We start from the raw sequence: 24921 nt of genomic DNA, 5'->3' as shown, positions 1-24921 counted from the left end.
TTCTTCTCCGTTTTTAGTGTATCTCTGTGGCAGAATTACAGCGCCACATACTGGTCTGGTATGTATACTACATCGTTTTGTGTCGGTTTTGTGGTTTCGTGTGGACGCAGATATTTCTTGAGACGAGGGGGGAAAAAAGATCGGATAGGGAACGCTCTGGCTTCGTGTGGACGTAGCCTCAGCCACATTGGCTGTTGTTGCAGCAGTCTGTGGCCACCAGGGTGCGATATCATCTTACGTTTACAAGGCCATTCAACAACCTCTTACTAACTTCCAAACAGGCTTCAACATTATCATTTTCTAACCAACATTTACTATAAAGATGTTAATATACATTCCTAGACCAAACAAACAAGTCAAAACTGACCATCAGTGATCTCAGTAGGCTACTTGAACAGGTTAGGTCAGCAGTTTCCAGTAAATGCTTCAGACAAGACAGAACACTGGACAAAGTCTTTCATAAGAGGATTTTTGTTGTACTACAACTGAATAAATCGGACAGTTCCCCTACTTTTTTTTTTTTTGGACCTAACTCACGGGTCTTTCCGCTGGTCAGATTCTTTGTTTTAACTTAAAAGGCTCGCCGTGGGTCTCGCTTTCATATGTCTGGTATGTGGATTGTATTTTCACAGAGCTGCTGTGATTCTTTATATATATATATATATATATATATATATATATATATATATATCAGAACGCTTGATTCAGCATTTATTTGAAATAGAAATGTTTTGTTATATATTATAAATGCCTTTAGTCACTTTGGATCAGCCTGTCCTTGCTGAATAGAAGTATTAATTTATCTTTTAAAAAAAAAACAATGTTACTGACCTTAAACGTTTAATGTATATATAAGAAGAATATATTAATTATTACATTAAGAACACTTGTTTTTATATCCATTAACTTATTTGCTTATTCTGCCAAATCCGACCAAACTGAAGCATTTGAATGCAGTATTAAATGGTATTTTGTATGAAAATGATTGCATTCCATGTCTTGATCTTTGCTTGGCCTCGTGCCAAGGGCATCGCGTTTTTTAAAAATGGCCTTGCTGTTAAACAATTTTGGCTTATGTGTTTTACCCACTTTCGATCAGTTGTAGCTGTTTTGAACCCAAGAACGCGCGGAACGCTGGGGCACTAGGACCGCGCAGCGCAGCAGAGCAGCAGCAGCAGCGTCTCTTTGTTCAGCGTGCAACATCTCTCCTCCTCTTCTCGCGCTCCGCAGTGACTCTCGCGTTCCTCATCATCACTGCTAATTTTTAAAAAATGTGGACATAACTCACGGGTCTTTCCGCTGGTCAGATTCTTTGTTTTAACTTAAAAGGCTCGCCGTGGGTCTCGCTTTCATATGTCTGGTATGTGGATTGTATTTTCACAGAGCTGCTGTGATTCTTTAACCCTTTAGAGCCATCTTTCATCTTACTAACTCTTTTCAAATATCTGAAATCCAAACTTAACAGCGAACATGAAAGTATTGCACAAAGACTTGAGGCTACTACCTACACAAGTGCTCTAATTTTCCTCTTATACACATTTGCATTGCATTGGATGTTTTTATTACTACATTTTATTAAACAATTATTTTGATGTTGGATTTTACAATAATCATAATGATAATTTTCTAGCCATCTGTTTTACCCCTTGTTAGGAGACAGGAGTGTGTGCTTGCTTGTGTGGAGCATGAATAAGTAAAGTGTTGTGTTGGCGACAAGAGACACTGTCAGCAGCACTAATCAGATTTCCTGGAACCATGACTGTTCTCTTAGGGCTACTGTTCATTTGAATGCACTATCACTCATCCTGTGACATCAGACCATGTCAGAATGCACAATGTATTCATAAAAGTGCATGGACTGATTTTTCTTAGTATCTTTTACTGTGGGGTTTTTTTCAGGTAGCAGTTTAACATTGTAGAAATTCCCTTTTTACACTTTTATTATTTGTATTATTTAACTGCATGATATAATTCACGATTGTAACATTAAAATTCAGAATATATTTAACAGAACAATACATTTTACTGTAAAACATTTTTACCGTTTTTAAATTTTAAAGGTGTTGTAAGCCATTTTAAGGAATGGTGTGTAGAAAATAAAAGACATCTCTGAAGTAAATATGAAGTGGCCAGAGACAGATTTTTTGTTTAGCCAGTCAGAAGGCTTTTGTGGTGCTTTCCGTGGACAGTTCACATATTAGCAAAACATCACTATGAATCATTGTGTGTGTTTTTTTTTTTTAATCAGTTGAGTGGATGATTTATGCATATAATGACTCACTCATAAAGACAGTCACTTACTGTCTCATCAGTGTAACTTGCAGAAATGGTTGATGATAAAATATCAACCTTTAACATAGTTTTTACAGTACAAACTTTTTAATAATACAAATTGGATGGCATATCAGCTCTCTATTGCCACTGCTGCACCAATTAAATTAGAAATTGTCATTCATAAACGATTTGTATATTGTATCTGTCATTTCACAAATAAAAAACGTGGGAGCTAATCATTTGTGTTTCTAATAATTTGACGTTATAATGATTTTCTAATTTGGAAATATGATCAAAGTGTGTATGTGAATGTGTCAGGCGAAGTTGGCTATTGAAAACATAATGTTTTAACATTTTAACATTCAAATGACTGGATAAAATGATTGAATAAGAGAGGCAGTACAAATGATGCAAACATTAATCAAATTAAATTAAATTAAAGGGATAGTTCATTCAAAAATGACTCACCGTCAGGCCATCCAAAATGTAGGTGACTTTTTTCTTCAGCAGTAAAAAAAAATGTTTAGTTGAAACCAGAATCCTTAGTTATTCATAAAATGAAAGTCGTCCATTACTTTGAGAGTCAAAAAAAAAAGAAATACCCGTGGCTCCTGATGATATATTGAGGTCTTATAAAGCGTTGCATTGAGGTCTTGTTTTGTGTTGCCTGATTTTAGTAGTACGTTTTTAAATTTACAACATATTTTACAGTGCATTTTTTTTACTGTAAAGGCTTATTTATAGTGGGGTTTTTTTTATTAATTGTTTTCTTTTGGAGCAAAATAGTTTAAAAAGTCACAGCACAGGGCACCTTTAACACCAAATCCAATTTGCAGCATTGCTACTTTGCAGTATATTTGGAAATGATAATTAATAGCACGCTGAAGAGAATGTGTTTGGGTGAAAAATCTGATTTGGTGCTAAAATCACTGGAGTTGTTAAACCCGCTGTAGCGGTTAAATCAGAGTCTTGTTTTGTGTTCACAAAGTTGTACTGCTGAATGGCAAAGCTCTCCTCACATGCCTCCTTTTGGATGCCTGCCGAGGCTCTGCCGGACAGATGTCTTTCCTAAGAACAATCCTCATCACCACTGAATATAATTGCTACCTTTGTAGGCAACTGGAGACGCCAAGGACCAGATGAGTGAGAAGAATTAATTAATGGTAACCCATTTAGTAGGCAGCCAAGCGGAGGGGAAGCTCTGGGGCACACAGAGATCCTGATTGGATGAGACTGCAGAGGAAGGTGAATGTGTGTGCATGTGTTTGTGCAGGGGGGGCATTAATGTGGAGGCTGGGCTGTGAAGAGGGTGAAGGACTAAGCTCTATAGCTTATTTCTCTCTGTCTCTCTCTCTCTCTCTCTCTCTCTCTCTCTGTACATTTTGTGGAACTGAAAATGTATGGTTGTGGCTCGTGGGATTAGATATGCTGCCATTGTTTTCAGCCAGAAATAAAGAACCCTACTGGAAGTATGTTTATCATGGATGAAATCTGTGCTCTAGTTGAATACACACTGACCCATGCTGTTACTGGCAGATCCTGGCCTTGTGCCATGATACAGGATTGGACAGAATCCATGGAGCTCTAGCCTAGGACACTGCTGTTAAGAGGTTGTTAAGTACAGGATACTATAGGATAAGGTGTGCATTTGTTTGCTATTTAAGGGATGGAGATGTTCTCACCACAGGATATCTTTCACGTTTGACTTTGTCCTACAACTTATGTAGATAAAGATTAAATATTTATAATAATTCTGATTTAACTGGATATATATGCATTATATGTACAGTACTGTTTAAATGTTTTGTTGATTTTTTAATGTTTTATTTTTTATGTATAACATTTTAACAGTTTTCTATTTTAATATATTCTAAAATGTCATTTGTCCTGTAATGGCAGAATTTTGCCATTTCTCTGCCATTACTCCAGTCTTCAGTGTTACATGAAATCATTCTAATATGCAGTTTTGGCATATTATTTGTTATTATGCGTTTTTTAAAAATGGCCTTGCTGTTAAACAATTTTGGCTTATGTGTTTTACCCACTTTCGATCAGTTGTAGCTGTTTTGAACCCAAGAACGCGCGGAACGCTGGGGCACTAGGACCGCGCAGCGCAGCAGAGCAGCAGCAGCAGCGTCTCTTTGTTCAGCGTGCAACATCTCTCCTCCTCTTCTCGCGCTCCGCAGTGACTCTCGCGTTCCTCATCATCACTGCTACACTGGTCTGGATGATTGCAGTGGCAGCAACATGGCTGTGAATCTCAGCAAGAACAGACTGGCCCTCTTAACAGCCTACCAGGACGTTATCAACGAGACCTCGGCTACCGACTGGTAAGATAAATAAAACCAGACTTAAACAAACGCCTTTCATTTAGTATGGTGTTACTGTATTGCATAGAAAAGAATTAAACTCGCATTATACCTGTATGCGGATGGGTGCACAGAATGGGATGCATGCGTCTGGGATGAATGCGGAATCTCTTGTTTTACCTATTTTTTTTTTTTCGAAAGATAAATCGATTTTAAACGCCTTAATTAAATATTTGATGGGTTTTGGGTAATGCCATTTTTATAGTGCATACTTTCATACATTTTTTAAACAGTAGGTTGCAGTTCTTGCTTTGACCTCCAGAGAGTTGTGCAAGGGATTCTGAACCTACTATTTGCTCAGTTCAAGGGAGTCTTCACTATAGCACTTGTGATTTGCCAGTTGGAAAGCATGACCAGATTATCCTGTCAAACCCAAATATTTGCACCTTTCCAAATTGAATAACTATTGATTTAAGTATATCAGGGCTCACGGAGCTCCTTTCCATTTGCATGGCAGGACAGTGATGGGCGAGGCAAGAGCTCTCTGTCAATCTGTCAACCTTTAATTATGAACTCCCATAAACTCCCATCTTTTGTACCAGAAAGAAATAGTACCTCTGTTATGATAACTACTGTTTCAAAGTATTTGAGCTCTTTGTACTGCGTATATGCTTTTTGTATGGCCCTCGTGGCTGTGGACCCTCTACAGGACAGTGAGGTGTCTGATCCCTTTGTGTTGAAATGAAAGTATGGATCAGTGGTAATGCGTTGTTGATTCAGCACCCCAGCCTAGATGTTTGGTTTGGATTATTTTCAGAAATTGTTTGCTTTTTTTCGATATATACAGAGCGGGATACTCTGACCCTGAATGTATGATGTGTTATGACTAGTAGTGATAAAGCAATATATTGGTCAAGCCCATTAATTGGCTGATATTTTGACTTTTTGAGATAATCAGCATTGGCCAGTAGAGTCTCTGCTTGCAAGTTAACAATGTCAGTTTCAAAATCTACTCACAGCCTTGCTTAAGAATAATTTGAATTAATAATTGTTTTAATTTTTTGAATGCATCTAAAATAATAACCATTTAATATTTGGTGTATCATAGTATTTTTGTTTCCTCACGGTATTTTTCATTACATCATTATTCCAGGATCTCGTGTGTTCATTCATACCATTTTAAAAAGTTTAATTATTGAAGAAGCAGTTTGTCACAGTTTGAAACACAATCCGATTTTGATATTGTGATGCAGCGTAACGTAGTGAATCATGACGTATGTATTGCATTGTGTATTGTATCAAATGAAATTTGGCAATATTTAACCTATTAAATTGTTTCATGTATAAATATCAATATTATATTGGTCATCTGCCACCCGCCTTTCTAGATATCATTATTGCCATTAACCATTGAATTAAACCCATACTGGTCGACCGCAGATGACAACCAAATGATCCAAACAAATTATTCTCAAATTCTCCTCCCCTTATTTAGCAAAAAGTAATAATACCAGATCTGTTGAATACCAACTATTCAGAATGTCGCTGCTATGTATTGGCACTCTGTCCATTTAAAAAATAGGTACAATTTTGCAGATATTTCAAAGAAAAAAAAACTGGACATAAAATCAATCACTTTTTTTTTTTCAGAAGGATTCAGATTCTTTCATTTTCGCTGAGACGTTTATTTTCTGCATCAACACTGTAATTTGCTTGATTATATGATTATTGCTTTGAATAAACTGATGTCCCAGAGTTGCCCCTTTATGCATGGTTGACGTGAGGGCAATAAAGACAAAAGACTTTCAGCCTCTGTAAACAGCTGCCTTCCTCTATATTCACCCTTAAACTTTGGTCCAAACAATGCTCCTGTTCTACGTGCGTGAAACCACACTACTATACCAGATGCAAACACAGCTCTCTCCTTTTTCCTGTAAGCAAAATTCATAATAGGCTTTATACTCACAAAGTTGACCTTATCATTGAGTGCGGCTGTCGTTGTTTGAGTTAACTCGCATTCCTCTTCCTGGTATTCATCCATGTGGCATTGCAATACAGCCAATACCGCGCTGTTGAGCCTCTCACAAGGCAAACTCTGTGTTTAAAAGATGAGGTCAAGCCCACAGGGTCATCAACTCTTTACTTACCACCATTCAGTGCCAACCGTATCTTGGGGTAGGCTTCAAAGCTGAACAGATAAAGCTAAGGCACATCGGACATGGATATCAAATTGTCATGTAAGGTTGGAGGATGGATTCCAGGATGTGCTTTATAGGCTGAGGGCCGTCATCCGTTTTTAAAAGGTTTTGATGTGTGAACTGGAGAGTCGTAGGGTTTAGAAAAGACAGGATTTTGAAGTTGGGCAAGGAAAGGTGACGTCAAGCCAGTTGGGATAGAGTTGGATATCAGAGTATATATCAAATATCAAGCAAGAATTGTTGCAAAGAATGTTCAGGCTGCTGATCTGAAGAAAGCATATAGATATGTAATCCTCAGACCTGATGATGTCTTCAAGAATTATTATGCAGAATGTACAAGCTAGTGAAGCTAGTGGAGTATCTTCTGGTCACCAGTCACTTTATGTCAGCTCTTTAAAGGTCCCATGACATGCTGCTTTTTGGATGCTTTTATATAGGCCTAAGTGGTCCCTAGTACTGTATCTGAAGTCTCTTTCCCGAAATTCAGCCTTGGTGCAGAATTTCAGCCACTACGAGCCACTGAGCAACTGCCATGCTTCGCTCGTTTGCAAGCCATGATGTCTCTCGAGGAAAAAAAAAATATTGCACTCGCCTGGCACTGTAGTAGCTCATTTTCTCATGGGCGGGCAAAGCAGAGAAAGGGGAGGTAACCTTTCCCCGTATGACGACATAAAGGGAAGATTCCAGATTGGGCCATCTGAGCTTTCATTTTCTCAAAGGCAAAGCAGGATACCCAGGGCTCGGTTTACACCTATCGCCATTTCTAGCCACTGGGGGACCATAGGCAGGCTAGGGGAACTCATATTAATGTTAAAAAACCTCATAAAGTGAAATTTTCATGCCATGGGACCTTTAAGTGCTGCTTAGGATTCTGGAAAAAAACATATCTCTCAGGGTTTGCTTTCACAAGGTTTTCGATTCCCCCCATTCCTTACCTCCTGTTGGGTCTTTGACTTTTTCATATGTCCATGATTCTGTAAAGGATAAAATGTTTGGGCTTGTTGATTTCAGTGGATAGTTATTGTGCAGCATTGCAGCAGTGATGGACCTGTGTACGCTGTTTCCTTTAACTTAAGTGCTATTGGAGATTTGTGGGGACCCAATCGCACCGCGGGGCATCACGGCACAGGATGTCTTGTGTAACACTGCAGTAGCAAAAGGCAGGAAGGACCCAGTTCTATTGAATGCTATTTTTATGCAGGTTACTCAATTTTAAATGTCGCAAAGCTCCATTATAGCTTATATAGCAAATTCCAGTAAGATAACTAGTGCTCTTACATATCAAAGAGAAGATTCCCACCTGAAATTTAATGTGAAACATGGAAGCATATTTCTGTCAGGACCACTATCGTCAAAGATGATTGACAATTAGCATACAGTATGGTTCTGCTCTGGGCAAGAACTCCCTGCGCATCCATGCAGCCTAGCATGGATGAGAGCAGGGAGAGCAGCGGTAACCCCCCAGGGTAAACAGAACAGAACCAACATAAATGTCTTGCAGATATCGTTAATAGTTCAATAATTGTATGTACACATTTTAGAATGAGTCTGATTCAAAGGATAATCAGAAGGCTGAATCCTGACTGACAGAGGAGGAGCTGGGGATGGAGGAGGGTAATTGGCTATTGAGCAATGCGAAAACTGCTGATAATACTGAGGGACCTTATATATGAATGCTTAGATAGGTGTCGTATTCCTATAGGTAGATGGGATCAGCTGAGAGTCAGCTGCCAGAACTAACGCTACGCTTGATTTTATTAAACAGATCTAGACTAATCTTCTTTTTTGTTCCACAGAAAAAAAAGTAAGTTATACAGGTTTGAAATGACATGAGGGCGAATATATGATGACAGAATTAAAATTTTTGGGTGAACTATCCCTTTAACATTTAGGCTACAAGTGTCATCCTAGCTACTCCAGAGCTTGTTATCTTCTCAGAAGAGCAATTTATTGCTTGTTAATTTCTCAGGAAATCTAATGTTGGTCTGTGGGATTCAGTCCTGGAAAAATTTGATGGGACCTGACATCTGACATCTTTTGTTTGCAGACTTCGTTGTCTCAGTAAGCTATAGTTTCTTATGTTGAGATCTCTTCTGAAACTCTGAGGTGACACGTGTGATATTATCATAGTGGTTTTCTTGAGAGAAAAAAGTAGATTTATTTTAGTGAAATTCTCATTGCCTTCTAAATGAGAGATTCAAGAGATCTCATCTTGTAGATTTTCTTTGTTGTGGTTTGATTTTCCAAAAGATGATTCCATAGATATGTTTTATTAAGCAATGTCTCTTGTGTCACACTAGAGCACTGCAGCTTGTATCTCTTTTCCAAATGAAACAGAAAGCAACATTTGCAATCACCAAAATATAACCGCTACCTCTTTAGCTAGAAGAAATCTGCTCTTTCAGCTGAGCTCAAGCCTTTTTGGTTTTTGTTTAGGTCTTCTGAGCACAAAGAAAGCACATGAGAGCCCCGGAGACAACTCTTCTGTTTGCATTCAGCTGCCAAGAAATGTTGGGGAAGCCACAGAGAGGACTGGAAATTCACAGTTCTACCAGACTCTATAAAATGTTATATTTCCCCTAAAAGTGTAGTGTGAAGTCCAGACCTCAACCTCACCTGGAGGGAGTTTATCTCTCTAGAGTCCCACAGTCTGATGCCTGCATTCCTTCTGCATCAGGTCACTATATTAATCATCAAGTCATCTATCTTTCCGAACCAGTGCTGGGGAATCTACATTACAGCTGCAGCTTGCCAAGATACAAGCTCCTCAACATTTTAAGTACCATATTTACCAAAAAATAAGTTGCACACGAATATAAGTTGCACCGCGTCAACATGGCATTGTTAGTAATAGATGTAGTAGAAAGTTAGTAATGCAAAAATATGTTTCATTATATGTTCTGTGTTTGTGCCGTTTTTGTGTGCACTTTAGATGCTTGATGTCATCACAGAACATTTATAAAAAAAAAAAAAACTTCTGGAAAATACGGCAGTGATTCCATAGATATGTTTTATTAAGCAATGTCTCTTGTGTCACACTAGAGCACTGCAGCTTGTATCTCTTTTCCAAATGAAACAGAAAGCAACATTTGCAATCACCAAAATATAACCGCTACCTCTTTAGCTAGAAGAAATCTGCTCTTTCAGCTGAGCTCAAGCCTTTTTGGTTTTTGTTTAGGTCTTCTGAGCACAAAGAAAGCACATGAGAGCCCCGGAGACAACTCTTCTGTTTGCATTCAGCTGCCAAGAAATGTTGGGGAAGCCACAGAGAGGACTGGAAATTCACAGTTCTACCAGACTCTATAAAATGTTATATTTCCCCTAAAAGTGTAGTGTGAAGTCCAGACCTCAACCTCACCTGGAGGGAGTTTATCTCTCTAGAGTCCCACAGTCTGATGCCTGCATTCCTTCTGCATCAGGTCACTATATTAATCATCAAGTCATCTATCTTTCCGAACCAGTGCTGGGGAATCTACATTACAGCTGCAGCTTGCCAAGATACAAGCTCCTCAACATTTTAAGTACCATATTTACCAAAAAATAAGTTGCACACGAATATAAGTTGCACCGCGTCAACATGGCATTGTTAGTAATAGATGTAGTAGAAAGTTAGTAATGCAAAAATATGTTTCATTATATGTTCTGTGTTTGTGCCGTTTTTGTGTGCACTTTAGATGCTTGATGTCATCACAGAACATTTATAAAAAAAAAAAAAAACTTCTGGAAAATACGGCAGTTCAACTACGGTCAAGTTACCCTTTTTAAAAAAATAAGTAGTTAGCTGCAAGCTACTAACCAAAAGTAGATAACTACACTGTAAATGTAGATATAACTGTAGAATTGAAGATGAACATTGAAGATGCTATTATTTACTTTATTTTATATTTAAGTCCATAATCAGAGTATTTATCTCATGTTTTGCATAACAACATGTAAATTAGGCTGACAACAAGAAATGTAGCTTCATTTTACAATAAATATAATCAAACTAGGAATTGCACTAATGTACGGAAATGTGTCAAAAACAGTGACGAACTGCAGCATTTAAGTAAATATTTCCCATAAAAGAAGGCACATAGGTTAAAATGAATCATTTAGAGAATGTGCGAATGAAACAGTTTACTAAAATGAATTGAACTTCTTAATGCTACACATGAGACTTGTGGTCTACCCTGTTGAAAAAACCAGCATATGCTGGTTAGGTATGTTTTGACGCTGGGATGCTGGTTTATGCTGGTCCTTTGCTGGTTTATGCTGGTCCTTTGCTGGTTTAAACTGGTCCTTTGCTGGTTTAAGCTGGTCCTTCGCTGGTTTAAAATCATTCTAATATGCTGATTTATTATTAGAATTATCAACAGTTGTGCAGCCAAATATTTTTAAGTTACGCCTTCTTTCTTTGCGTGAACGTTTGGGCGGCGTTATGCAAATCTTCTCACATCGTGACGTAGACATGTGGGGTGTGTTAGAACGAGCCGTTTTAGGTAGGCGTGGTTGACTCTTAACTTTTATAAAGAATATCTCTTTGGATTTGAGACTTTAGTCTTTGCAACTTTACAGATCTTCTTTATGCACCAAGAGCTTGTAACACTCCAAAGAGAAAGGAAAAATTGAAATCGCATCATATGACCCCTTTAAGGACCCCTGTTTCGCATGTTTTGCAATAATGACTGGCTGACACAATACATTATCACTTGCTTACTGAATGTCTTGAAGGTGTTGATTAGTGTTTGATCTCTACAAAATTACACTCTCTGCTCAAATGATAAAAATACATCTTGTGCGTCACTTTTTCCATAAAAAGAAAAATTAAGTACTAATACTAATAACTGTCGTGCATCAGACAAGTTGTAGTAAATTGTCAAGAAAGCGAGCTACAAAATTGACTCCATAAATGTGCTTGTTGCACCTATAAGTGGACTTCATTGCATTACTGAGATTGGATCTATTTTTAGAGTTGTTCTTCATTCAAGGTCATTTATCTCGCTATAGGCTCTCAATGGGGAGTCGATAACCATCTGCACCAGTTAAAGCTTTATTATTGTCTTTCCTCACTTAAAATGTCAAGTGTCTGTGACATTTCTGGAAATTATCCGATTGATTGAGAACTTTTGTGGTCTATGTAGACTGAATTTGAGATATGAAATGCATGCTGAGTTCTAGTACTTCCATGTAGAGCACCATCATGAATTTCTTCCTCTTTCAGAAATCATACACTCAGTTCTCAGTGAACACTGATGAAGATATGAAAAATGATTTTGAGTGTATATATTTTGTTAGATTTTTTTTCATGGACATTTTCAGTTTTCTGCCCTGAATTCTTATTTTAAGCCGAGAGCCGCAACAGTTGAAATCTGTGCTGAAAAATGTGCTCTAATCCTTTTTGAAAATGTGTTTTTATGTCTCTGACAGGGACCAGGCTCATGTTAGTGGATGAGGCTCAGGGATTTATGGGAAATGATTTGCTTAGCGTGGGTGTCAGTTGAAAGCTCAGAAGTATCTGAGACAGGGGAGGAGAGGTGGGCTTTGAATCCGAATGCCATCGTGAGGAGCCTTTTATCTTGAAGACGTTTCCTATGGCGGAGCTCGTTCATAGATCAAATGAGAGACAAATTTGGTAAAAGCCTTACTCGCCCTGTCATTATAAACATACACTGATATTTTTACGAAATTTTAGTTTTCGCATGTTTAGAGTTTTGAAGATACCTGCCAAACTCTTTAAATAGTAATATTTTAAATACTAATGCAGGTGGCCATTCTATAATGAAATAAAGTTTTGAAATTTCACTGGATTTTTTTCTTAATTGTGTTATGTATTTTGATTTTTAGTTTCAGTTTAGTTGAGGCTGGCGTTGCAGTGAGCTGATATAGGGGGATTTAAGGAAGAGATCACAAACTCCTAAATGTGCTCTGAACAACACAAACTAGCAGTTTTAGCTATTTAAAGTGCCCCTATTATGCCATTTTTAAAGTTCCTAATATTGTTTTGGGAGTCTCCTACAATAGGATGCATGCAAGGTCAAAAAAACGTTTTTGTTTTCTTAAAATATGCATTTAATATATTCATTTAATATATGCATTTAATACCTCATTTTCCAACGATTCTCAAACGATTCATTTGAAGCAGTTCTAAGATTCAGTCTCTATAAACCCCTCCCTTCCGTGAGCCTACTCTGCTCTGATTGGTCAGATGGCCCAGTCTGCTGTGATTGGTCTACCGCATGCAGCGCGTGTTTGAAACGATATACCCATTGCCATAATTCCGTATTTTGAACACTCGATAGAAAATATAAACATCTATTAATTATCATATTTATAGGTTGTGATTCAGTGGAGCCAGCTGGTCCAAATAAACTGGGTATTGAGCCGTCTTTCAAGAGCAAGCGTTTTGTGAATCCCGCATTGAACTCCCCGAGATTAGAGAAGCAGCTGTCAGTAAAATCCAAACAATAAAAAGGATTGGGGTTGTACTGCTGTGGTACAGTGGGAAAAAATGAATTTTAACCACTGATTCTTTGCAGCCTCATCATTCTGAAGTGAAAATAAAATGAATTTACTTTCACAGCGTCTTCTCGCCATGATGTTTACCACACGAACAAGCTACAATGTTTTTAGGGCGCAGTCATGTTGTTCGCAGCCGGCCAATATAGAATATAAGGGGCATTATGGAAATGTGTTACCCTGTGACGTCAACGGAAGTGGGATTTGAATTACTGATGACTCGTTTCGGTTGTTCAGAGTCGATTCTTTCTTTGGGGAGACAATATCTTTATGTATTGTGCACTTTCGGCTTTACAACTTGGCAGATCGTTTACATTCATATACAGCTACATTACACATTGCATGAAAGGCAATATTTGAAATGGCATAATAGGGGCAAGCTCACCACAGAGGCTAGTGCTTTATGGTCTTTTTAGCTTGATAATTTTTTTTTTTCAGTTAGTTATGTGATAGTTGTCGTAGACAAATAGGCATAGCTACAACATCTCAGAAATTTTATAGGATTTCGAAGTGGAGTTCCCTCATTGATAGTTTATTTGTCTGCACACACTAACTGTAAATTTTCATATCAATCATGAAAGTTGTTAAAATGCATAGTGATGTACAAAAAAACCCCTGAAAAACCCAAACTGAAAATAAAGTTTTTGTAATTAAATTTGGATAATTGTATATTCAGGGTGTTGTGTTCACAGGTGACAACCAGTTGTAGTAAAGATTTTCTGCAACAAGCCGTCTTGCTGCTCTAGAATAATTCTTTCAGCTGAAATTGAATTTCTTTCCTTTCTTTTTTTTTTGTTGACAATTTCAGCCAAATATTTTTAGCTGCTGAGCCAGAATTTTGGTGCATCACTAGATATATGCACTGTAGTCTTACAGCCAAAATGGCTTTGTATTTTTTTTTAACAAAGCTAACGTGAACGCAGTTCTATAATAATTGTTTTAATACAGATTTTCTGAGCATGCCCTCATCTTCTGTTGGTTGGATGAATAGTTCCCGTCCCAAACTCAAGCCATTGGTTGAGCCAAAGTTGCTTTATTGGTATTTACATTTTTTGTGCTAATCTGCCAACCAAACCAACACATCAAAATAAGTGTACTGTAAAACGTGACAAAAGATTGTTAAAACAATTTAAAATGTACTTTAAAAGAAAGTTACAAAGTGCACTTTTAAAAGTGTTCTTACACTTTTTTTAAGATCTGAAGTACACTGCAAGTGCATATTCAGTACAGTTATGCACATGTTTTTTTCATAAATATTTCACACAAAAAAAAACATTAACATTATTCAAAGACATATGGCTCCAGTCTCTATCTCTTGATGATTCAACTCATTAAATCAAGGTCTTGGACTCGCTCACCATGTTGAGAGGGCACAATTTGTCTAAAGGGCAGATTTTGGCAGGCAGGCTGTGTATTCAAACAAACAGGCGACCAGACAGGCTCCCAGCCTGGAGGGATAAGATAGCGACCATAACATTGGAACCAGTACATGAGTATATTTAGACCAATGGCAGTCGTTTGGTCGGTTTTGGACACTACCTGTTGGCTCCGATAGGCTCTGTACCTGCCATTGAAAGGAGTCCAAGTCGCTGAGCACTGTAATCTGTATCAGTCTCAGAGAATTAGGGACACAGATTTACACAAGTCCCCACATATGCAGGAATGACACAGTTAAAAAAAAAAAAAAAAAAAACGCAAAATGCATGTGAGTAATTTTCCCATTTAGGTCAGGTTCTTTGGAGCTTCCGGGGGAATTAGCCTAGTCCTTATTAAAACATTTAGGCAGAGATGCTAGTGAGAACCCTTTTTATGTCATCTCATCCAAATTATAATGAAATGGGTTCAGATCAGGCAATGCTTTTTTTTTTTTTTTTAAATTCAGGGATCGTTTAACCACATGGCTGTACCTCAAGTGATTTGTACTACTGGCTTTGGTCTTCTTGATGTTAAATTTAAGAGGAATAGGAGATATTCTGTGACAGGGGATTAGGGAATTGGGGACAGGTTTATTTCCCCACACCCATAGTGCAGCAGGGCAAATGTTGAATCGCATTCAGAAAGCCTCAGCTGAAGCTATCGATCCAGAAAGCTGCAACCTAATTGAGCCGATCAGAATTTAAATATCACAAAAACATGAATATTCATAAATGAGTATTCGAATGCTCAAAGTTCTTTAGGCACTAAAAGTTAAATAAAATGATAAATCAATGCTTCATTTGAATGTGGGATTGTCCTACTTTTATCACTGATGTTCAACCATATATTGTACTCTGTTGTCCAGTGCTTCATAAATAATGTATAAAGAATCAAAATGGGAATGCTAAAAATTTGGATTTTAAGATGTACAATCATTACCAGAGAAGATTTACTGTGTTTTACATTGCTGTGTCTTCAAATGCTTGCTTATTTGTTATTATTCTTTATTTATACCTCCCATGGTTTCCCTCAGTTTTACAAATAGGAATTTTAATTTTAAGTTTATGAATTTTAAGTTTAATGAAAAATAATGTAACTATTTAATACTTTCTGAATTTTTATTTCCTCCAATCAACTAATATTTTTTTTCCATCAAAAATGTATATATTTTTTTATATTCATTCTCAAAATGGCGTAACCTGTTCAATATATGAATATTTATTATAATAAAATATGAATTTCTGTTTAGTGGTGTTTGTTGGCCTTGTATAAAATTGGTTGTACCTATTTAGTCTCATTTTCATTTGTTTTCAGTTACTGATTTTGAGTTTTTATAAATTTTTTTAAATTGGTCTCACACAGACCAATTATAATGTCGTTTAAGATGAGACGGTGTGAGAACTAGCAGTGGGGAAGGAGGATGTATTTGCACATGAATGTATAGATTTGCAAATAAATACTCTAGCCGAAACTCATTGACAGTTGCTCTGACACATCCATAAGTTACCCCATAAGTAATATCCATAAGTTACCCCAGAGTCAAAATCAGAAGTTTATTTGCCTAGTAAGTTTGCAGTTGTGAGGAATTTTTAGATGGTCACAATATAGCACTCAAAATACTTCACAGAATGAACATGTGTAAGTAATGTAAGATTTAGTCAACTGAGGCATGAACAGCATTTATTAAAAAATATATATTTTGTTACATTAGCAAATGCAAAGATATTTATATTGATCAATTTAATGCATCCATGCTGAATTAAAGTATTAATTTCAATAAAAAACTGACCCAAACATTTGAATGATGGTGTAAACCTGTAAAAAGCCCATATGGATGCAAGTTGCTGGATGCTAACAATATTGTTTTAGTGTCATTATCATAGTACTGTAATGAGAGTCCACTGGAGGCGAGCATTGTGAGAACCCAAGTGCAGTTATATTACAACCCAAAAGTGAGCAGATAAACAATAAACACAGACATGGCTTGGCTTGGCTTGACTAGGCAAAACAAGAACATAGACATGGACATAACTCACCAACAGTAGTTACAGGCAACAAAGCTAGACAATGGACAATGATACATGAGGGCTATATATATATATATATATATATATATATATATCAAACAAAGGAACAAACAAAGCTAGACAAGAGACAATGGCAACATGAGGGCTATATATATATATATATATATATATATATATCAAACAAAGGGGTCACATGATACAGTCCAATCAATGAGCAGGAAGCCAGGGCAAAGCTGAAGACCACCAGGGCAGAACGGGCAGAACTGAAGACCACCAGGGCAGAGCAGGCGGGACCGAGGTTCCCACGGTGGAGCAGATGACCACCAGGGTTGAGCCGGTGGAGCAGGCGACCAGAGTGGAGCAGGTGATCAAGGTGAAGTCTGCAGAGCAGAAGACCACCACAGGCCAGGAGGCCATGGCGGAGCAGAGACATGGAGAGACCACCTGGCCATGACAAAACAGGCAGAGTAACCTTGAACGGTCTCAGAGGCAGTAACATGACAGGCAGAGAGTTCATGAATGGCCTCCATGGCCGTGACAGGACAGGTAAGTGGTTCAGGAACAACCTCCTTGGCCGTGGCAGGACAGGCAGAGAGTTCAGGGATGGCCTCTTTGGCCGTGACTGGACAGGCAGAGAGTTCAGGGAAGGCCTCCTTGGCCGTGACCACTGTGGTCCAAACAGGATAGGCAGAAAACTCACAGGTTGATGCCAACACAGGACTGAGCTCTGGGCCTTGAGTGGGCTCTGGAGCGGATTCATGGACTGGAGCAAATTCGTGGACTGGAGCGGACTCATGGACTGGAGAGCAGTGTGCAGCCCATACACACAAGATGGCAACCACCATCATAGGCAGTACAGCTGACGGAGGGAGGACCTCTGGGCTGGACAGCAATGAGGCCACAGGGTTTGAGAGCGTTGAAGCCACTGGGATGCTAGCCGCTCGCACTGACATCATTGGTGGATCCATAACACTGACCATTAGTCTTATCTGTCTTGGCCCAAGCTCTGCATCCGCAGGAGCTTGTGTCCTATAGTTACATTTACATTTATTCATTTAGCAAATGCTTTTATCCAAAGTGTCTTACTTGAGAAATACAATAAGCGATTCATCACAGGAAGTGCTCGTAATACAAAGTTTCAGACATTGTTCAGATTAGTACAAGTACTAGGCGGGGGGATTAAGGAAAGAGAAAGCAAAGTTTTTTTATAGGATGCAGTCAAATATTGACTAAAGAAATGAGTTTTCAGCTGACTCTTGAAAATTGTCAGGGATTCAGCATTGTGGATGGGGGTGGGAAGATCATTCCAACAGCTAGGAACGGTGAATGAAAATGTTCTGGTAAATGGTTTTGTCCCTGTGGTACCAGGGCCGGAGTGGGAGTCATTTTCAGCCCTGGAGTTTCATGCCTTAGAGCGGCCCACTTTAGTTCACGACTGACTATAGCTATTACAATAATGTAATTAAAACTTCAGTATATAAGTCTGCAATAGCGCACTGTTCTCTACAGACTTGTAATTCATTATATTTTTCAATAGCTTTGTTTTTTTTTTTATTATTATTTTACTGGCCTTTTCAGCGCCGCCTTTGCGCTTTCTATTATACATTTTTTTATCTATTTTTTGCTCGCGTATCTCCAACAAAATATTTGTAGGCCTACTGTACCATAATGTCTGCCTGCAGTTAAAAAGTTCTCAGAAATGACCAAATTTTGTTTTCTTAACCTATATTCTAAAAAGAATTTTAATGTCATACAAAAAAAAAAGTCATCGGCCTGAGTAAATTGTACCATTATAAAATCGTGACTGCACAAGTAGTGTAGTAATTTAGGAGGTGAAAATACTGTGAAATTACATACATACAAATGGCAAGAAATTTTAAAGCATAACAACTGAATGTCTATGAAACGTCTATGCACTTACATTTTTTTAACTGAAATGGCCAAAATTTGCCAAAATCAAATTGCGGACGTAAGCGCGAGTCCTGCTCGCTGTGAAACAGGAGCAGCCGGCTTGTTATTCATATGGTCTGGTGGTCATATGGCGTATGCCTGCGAATACGGGACAAACTGTGTTATAACTTTCATACGGGACGCTTCTTTGATGCCTTAAATACGGGCATCCATATTTCAACCCCATAGCAGTGGCATGACAGTACCGGCCCTCGCAGCCAAAAATTATGTGATGTGGGCCCTTTTGGCCTTGTTAAAGATCAGTCGTGCTGGAGTGGTGGCCATGTTGGGTCGAGGTTCTGGTGTGGCAGGCATGACATGACGAGGCTCTGGCATGACTGCCATGATGTGACATGGCTCTGGCGTGGCGGCCTTCTTGGCTGAAGACTGTGGCTTGCTTAGGCATGATGATGTGAGCAGGTTTTGGTTTGGCAGGCATGACGTGAGCAGATTTTGGCTTGGCAGGCATGACGTGAGCAGGTTCTGGCTTGGCAGACATGATGTGAGGAGGCTTTGGTTTGGCAGGCATGACGTGAACAGGCTCTGGTGTGGCGGTCGTGGCATGAATAAATTCTGACATGACGGTCGGGACGTGGAAATGCTCTGGTGTGGTGGGCACTGGAGGATTGCAAGGTTCCTCTTCAGCAATCCCCACAGTAAAAGAATAACCACTTAATTACAAGGCATAGTCAATGTATTTAGCCAAGGGGAAATGGATTTTTCCACCTGGCAATTGAGAATGGATGAGCTCATTCAAACCAAACCGGAAAATGTCTTTAAGTGCCACATTATTAAAATCAACTAGTTCACAAAAATCCTTAACATAGTCCTCAATAGAGCGATGGCCTTGACAAAGGTGCAGGAGACAAACTGCTGGGTTCATGTTTGTAATGGTCTAGCTTTCTGTAACGAGATTCCACTGAAGGCAAGCCTTGTGAGAACCCAAGTGCAGTTTTATTATTTTCCAAAAGTGAGCAGATAAACAATAAACACAGAGATGGCTTGGCTTGACTAGGCAAAACAAGAACATAGACATGGACATAACTCACCAACAGTAGTTACAGGCAACAAAGCTAGACAATGGAACATGAGGGCTCTATATGTCAAGCAAAGGGGTCACATGATACAATCCAACCAATGAGAAAGTGACACATACAACAAAGGAACCAATGAGAACAAGACACATGAACAAAAGGACCACATGGCAGGAACACATGACAGGGACAGGGAAAAACATGACAAGGCAGGAACAAAGACAAGAAAATACAAAATAAAAGACAAGAAAACCTAAACAATAAACAAAACCCAAAAGCCAGCATGACAAGTACAAGGATTCCAAGAGTATTATTCAGTTATTTACTGCAAAAGCAAGACAATACAATAGCAGTTATGGTATATGCTGCGTTAATATACAGTGGGTACGGAAAGTATTCAGACCCCCTTAAATTTGGGGTGCTGTGTGTACATTAATGAGGAAAAAAAATTAACTTAAATGATTTTAGCAAATGGCTGCAATATAACAAAGAGTGGAAAATTTAAGGGGGTCTGAATACTTTCCGTACCCACTGTATGTAGTTTAACTGAAGTCATGTAAACACAATTGATTCTTAGCAGAGGCAATAGCAATAGTGCCTCTGCAGCTGGAGACTGATTGTCTTTGTGTTTCTATTCCGTTGGCTGTTGCCTTTCCAGCTGATTATGGAGACATTTTACATTTGAGAATTTGAGAAAGCAGTGATAACCCAGGCTTGAAAAAAAATGGATGATAGGAAAGTTAAGCTAAGAGATTTGGAAGCTAAGATGGGGATTTAAGAGGGGAAAGTGAGACTGAGAGAGTATGATCTGCAGATATAAGAACGATTGTGGATGTTAGCTCAAGCTGCATTTTGCTGAGGTAAGCACACTGCATAAACAGATGGGGCAGAGGGAGTACGGGTGGATTGATGGGTACAGCAGGGGCGTAGATTACGCGGGGGACGCAGGGGATGTGCCCCCCCCCCCAAATTTTAATATCACGTAAATTCGTCCCCCGCACTTTTTCGGGGCAAGTGTGTTCGCATGAGGTTTTCAAGAGCCGGTGGTGAATAAATATAGATTTAAATTCAAAGAGACAGGATAGTCTGTGCATGATCTGATGTTTTATTCAGACCCAGAATAAGGCAAGATGAACATCAAGGAGCGCTAAACATTCCGTGCAGTGTATGTTTCATTCATACTCGAAGCCGGAGGGCGCTCTCGCGCAGAAAGTCCTATGAGGATATGGACAAAAGCGTCCAGCTAATGGTGTGTATATATATATATATATATATATAACATTTCTGTCCCCCTCACTTCTGAAATGATGGCTACGCCCCTGGGGTACAGGCTTATGCTAGGCCGCAGAATCACTGCTCTGATACATTCTTTCTGGCCGGATATAAAAACAACAACTGCACCCAGAGAGTATATCCAAATTTCCCCTGCCTTATTCATCACTGTTTGTTCTGTCTCTTGTACCGGGTTCAACTTAAAGCCCAGCAGATAACCCACCCAGTGTCCAATCATGAATGGCTGATTCTTTTGCTTTGACATTTGGTGGCAATATTAAAGGCCTTTAGCAGGGAGACAAAACTGCACCAGGCCACGTCATTCCTGGCAAGGGATCTCTTTTCTGCTCTGGTGGGGGCAACCAGATTGCCGCAGTGGAATTTTAATACCCTGCAGGCATCAATCAGTTGGAATGGAGCTTGGTACATTCCACCTGTGTTTGCTGTTTCCTGTCTCCCTTCTTGGTTATGAATTGGTGTTTGGTAAAGAATGCTATTCAAACTTGTGTTAAAAATTACCAAGAACATATCAGATGCTGACCACAGCCATAAATATACACAATGTGGTCTTTTTTTCCAAGGTTGTAGCCAAAGTTAAATTATTCGTGGTTGCATATTTCAGAGTTTCACTTTTGCAAATCCTTGCATTTTTTTTCTGTACGTCCTTGTGACGCACCATCCTCATTAAAATCAAATGGATTTTCAGCATTCTCTAACACAGCATAAGTATAAGGGGTGCTGAGAAATAAGAGTGTCCATGATAAAGAACCTTCATAGAAAACTTTCAATTAAATGACTCCAGAAACAGTTAATGTGGTCTAACCATCAAGTATTTAGATAAAAAAAATAAAAGGCCTTTTTTTTTTTTTTTTTACAAATACCTTGAATTTATAATTCATAAATATTATTCATGTTTGAGAGGAGTCGCACAACATGATATTTTACAACCTAAAATAACATTTCCTTGTCATAAAGCGGTCAAAGATCTTTCGATTTTGGTTGCACCACGTGACATTTTTTACTATATGCCTACATAAATGTAAGAACATGCTTATCTAGAAGAGGTGTATCACTGTATGTGTCAATTCTTCATTTGTATTTGTGAATAAATTAATACCTCTGGACAAAAAATGAACATGATGTAATTTGACAAGCATAAACAAATACCTCAGTGTGGAATATCTGTAAAGATTCTGAATGGAATGTCAACAGCTTTAAAATCTTTCTTCGTGAGAGAGCAATTATTTGATGATGGGCCTTTATATTTATTCCTCTAGCCTGCAGAGCTGTTAACAAGCATGTCAGAAACTGAGCCAGTGTTAGATCTGCACAAAATAGATACTAGGTACTTTTTGTCTGTCTTCAATGGGATAACAGAATGAGACGGGTTTTTCTAAAATAAGAGTGCTAACCTTCCTTTTGTTGACACATTTAGCCGCAGCATGAGGTTATATAAACCAGGACTTCCTTGTTCCTTTTCATAAGGCTCAATAGATACATTACTGGTACTTTTGTTCACATTATACCATCTCCATCAAAGCCAGCAGTGTTTTTAGGAATTGTTTGAACAAGAAAAGGTCTGCCAATGTTGAAGCTTTTCCTTATCCAAGAATAAAAAACGCCACAGTGGATATCTCGCCTTCATTCCGAGAGTTAAGATCGGTGATTGATGTGGCTACAGGAGTCTAGATAACTGTCCTTGCTAAATTTAGCCGTGAAATGACTGGGACAGTAATTGAAAACGGAAGAGGGATGCTGCATTTTTTTTCCCAATCTGGAATCAATCTCTGGTCACATTTCTAAACGTATACCTAATGATAAAAATAACCAATGATTGACCTGGACGTGCACTTGTACTTTAAAACAGTTCTTCTCAACTCGTTTTTTTCCAGGTTTTATATGCCTTTTTGAATTTTACAGTCATATTTAATATAATCTTGGTTGAATTTTTGATGTTGCATGTTTTTGTTCATGGGTTTTTTCCGCTTGAAGTTAAAATCACACAGCAAACCATCAAAGAACCAAAACAAAAATTGCTGTTTGACATACTCTAACCGATGTGTCCATGTGTGGATCCCTTAACAAATCCCTCTTGTGATGAGAAACCTCATAAATAATCCAGTCCTGAACAGGGGTGTGCGATATATATCGTCTGCGATAATATCGTAATTGTTGTTTTAACGATGTGCGATTTGACATTATCGAGTATTTTGCAGAAACCATTCCAAACATCCCTACAGAGCGCACGCATACATTATGTGAAGTCTAGAATAGTGTGTGTGCGCATTTAGTGTGTTTTCTTTCACTGCATGATTCAGTCTATTCAAATGCATTTAGAATGATCACAAATTCAAGACATGATGGCAGAAAATTTATATATTTATACCACTTCATATAGTTATTCAATTTCACACGAAGAGTGCCGTTTTTCTCCAAAAATTACCATGATTACAAATGTGACATTGAATTCAATAAACAATAAGTTAATTAAGAGACTTACGTTTTAGACACCATATTGCTTGTTTTTGCTCTATTTCGCCAACAAAAATCATTCCGAATACAGCCACAGTGCTGTTTTGTGTCTCTGAGCAACATGACGGTGTTTCTTTCTTGATGCACAATAACACACTCAGCAAAATATCGTCTAATTATCGTTATCGATAAAATCCCAGAAAATATCGAGATATAATTTTTTGTCAATATCGCACACCCCTAGTCCTGAAAAGTAAGGATGTTTCATTTAACCCTTTTTTTAAGACCTACAGGGCCTGAGATTTGTAGTCAAGTCCATCCAGATCCATTTTCCCTTAGGAACGATCCGGAAGCTTCTGTGGGTTTTTGCGTGGATAACAGGATTTGCCCCTGATGATGGAGGCAGTTTCCCCCAGAGATTAGCTCCAGCACTGGCCTGTGATCACAACGCAGAGTTGGACAGAATGGAGTGTGAATCTCTCCAGCTCCTACTGACGGCACTGGTGACATATTTCTGAGATTTCAGTGCCCCAGAAACACATGACATGAACATCATAGTAATTCAGCTAGGCTAAAATCAGAATTGAGGTATGTACTCAACAGGGGCTTTTATTGGGATTTTTAATAGCGATGCACCAAAATGCAAATTATTGAGATCAAAAATGAAACGTCTAGACTTAAACCAACTCAAACAGAAAACGCCCTCTTCCCTTCTTTGTAGTAATCACCAGTTCTTCAAATCGTAAAAATTTATAAAAAATAAAAAAAACACTTCCAGATAATATAATATTACCAAAATAAAGGGCTACTTTAGTGTACCTAAAGATGGTACATAACACACTAACTAAAGTTTTACTTTAAACTACATTAAATCATTATGTTTTAGTATTTTTTTTTTGTGTGCTTTGGAGTTCTTTTATTTTGAGGTTGACTAACATACCTTAGCACATGTAAAGTAGTTGTTCATAATTTTAACTGTAGTGTTTTATTGACATTACATTTAAAGTAAATATTAAGTGTACAAATTGCAGCTTCATCATTATGTCATTACAAATGTGTAATTACAAATACATGACATACAAGTGTCAATAGAAACATGGCATTAAAATATATCCTTGCCAACACCAGACACTACTGAATATCTAGTTCAATCATGACAACTCTGAACATTTTAGCATGGTGATGGATATGACCATGTTAATGTATTTGGTCTTGGCGGAACAGATCTGCTACGCTGCTGCTGAATTGCTGCTGCTGTTGGTTATTGCTGTATTTGTAGATTATTGCTGCTGCTGAAAGCAAGTACAGGAACTTTCTACTGCCAGTGCATATGGCGATACGGTGCCATGAATATTTAAGACATACTGCTGCTGCACAAATAGCATATAAAATAACCCCCTAACAAAGCTGGAAGAAGAAAACAAAACAATTAAATATGTATGCTGCTGCTATACAATAATATGCTTAAAAT

The 24921-nt window shown here is 38.2% G+C and overlaps 1 protein-coding gene across 2 annotated transcripts in view; it reads left to right on the top strand.

Moving 5' to 3' along the window:
* Positions 1–4356: 4356 nt before the first annotated feature.
* Positions 4357–24921, top strand: part of LOC107707127 (drebrin-like) — a 74768-nt gene continuing 54203 nt past the window's right edge. The window contains exon 1 of one of the 2 annotated variants that reach the window (XM_016511032.1): positions 4357–4604. In XM_016511032.1, the coding sequence (XP_016366518.1) occupies positions 4522–4604 (83 nt within the window). In that variant the 5' untranslated portion in view covers positions 4357–4521. The remainder of the gene's footprint in view (positions 4605–24921) is intronic. The other variant, XM_016511031.1, reaches the window with a different exon arrangement.

Source organism: Sinocyclocheilus rhinocerous, unplaced genomic scaffold, assembly GCF_001515625.1.
Source record: "Sinocyclocheilus rhinocerous isolate Xijiao unplaced genomic scaffold, SAMN03320098_v1.1 scaffold535, whole genome shotgun sequence".
NCBI classification, from domain to species: Eukaryota; Metazoa; Chordata; class Actinopteri; order Cypriniformes; family Cyprinidae; genus Sinocyclocheilus; species Sinocyclocheilus rhinocerous.
The sequence above is the reverse complement of the archived record's forward strand: the minus strand, read 5'-3'. Positions and strand labels throughout refer to the sequence as shown.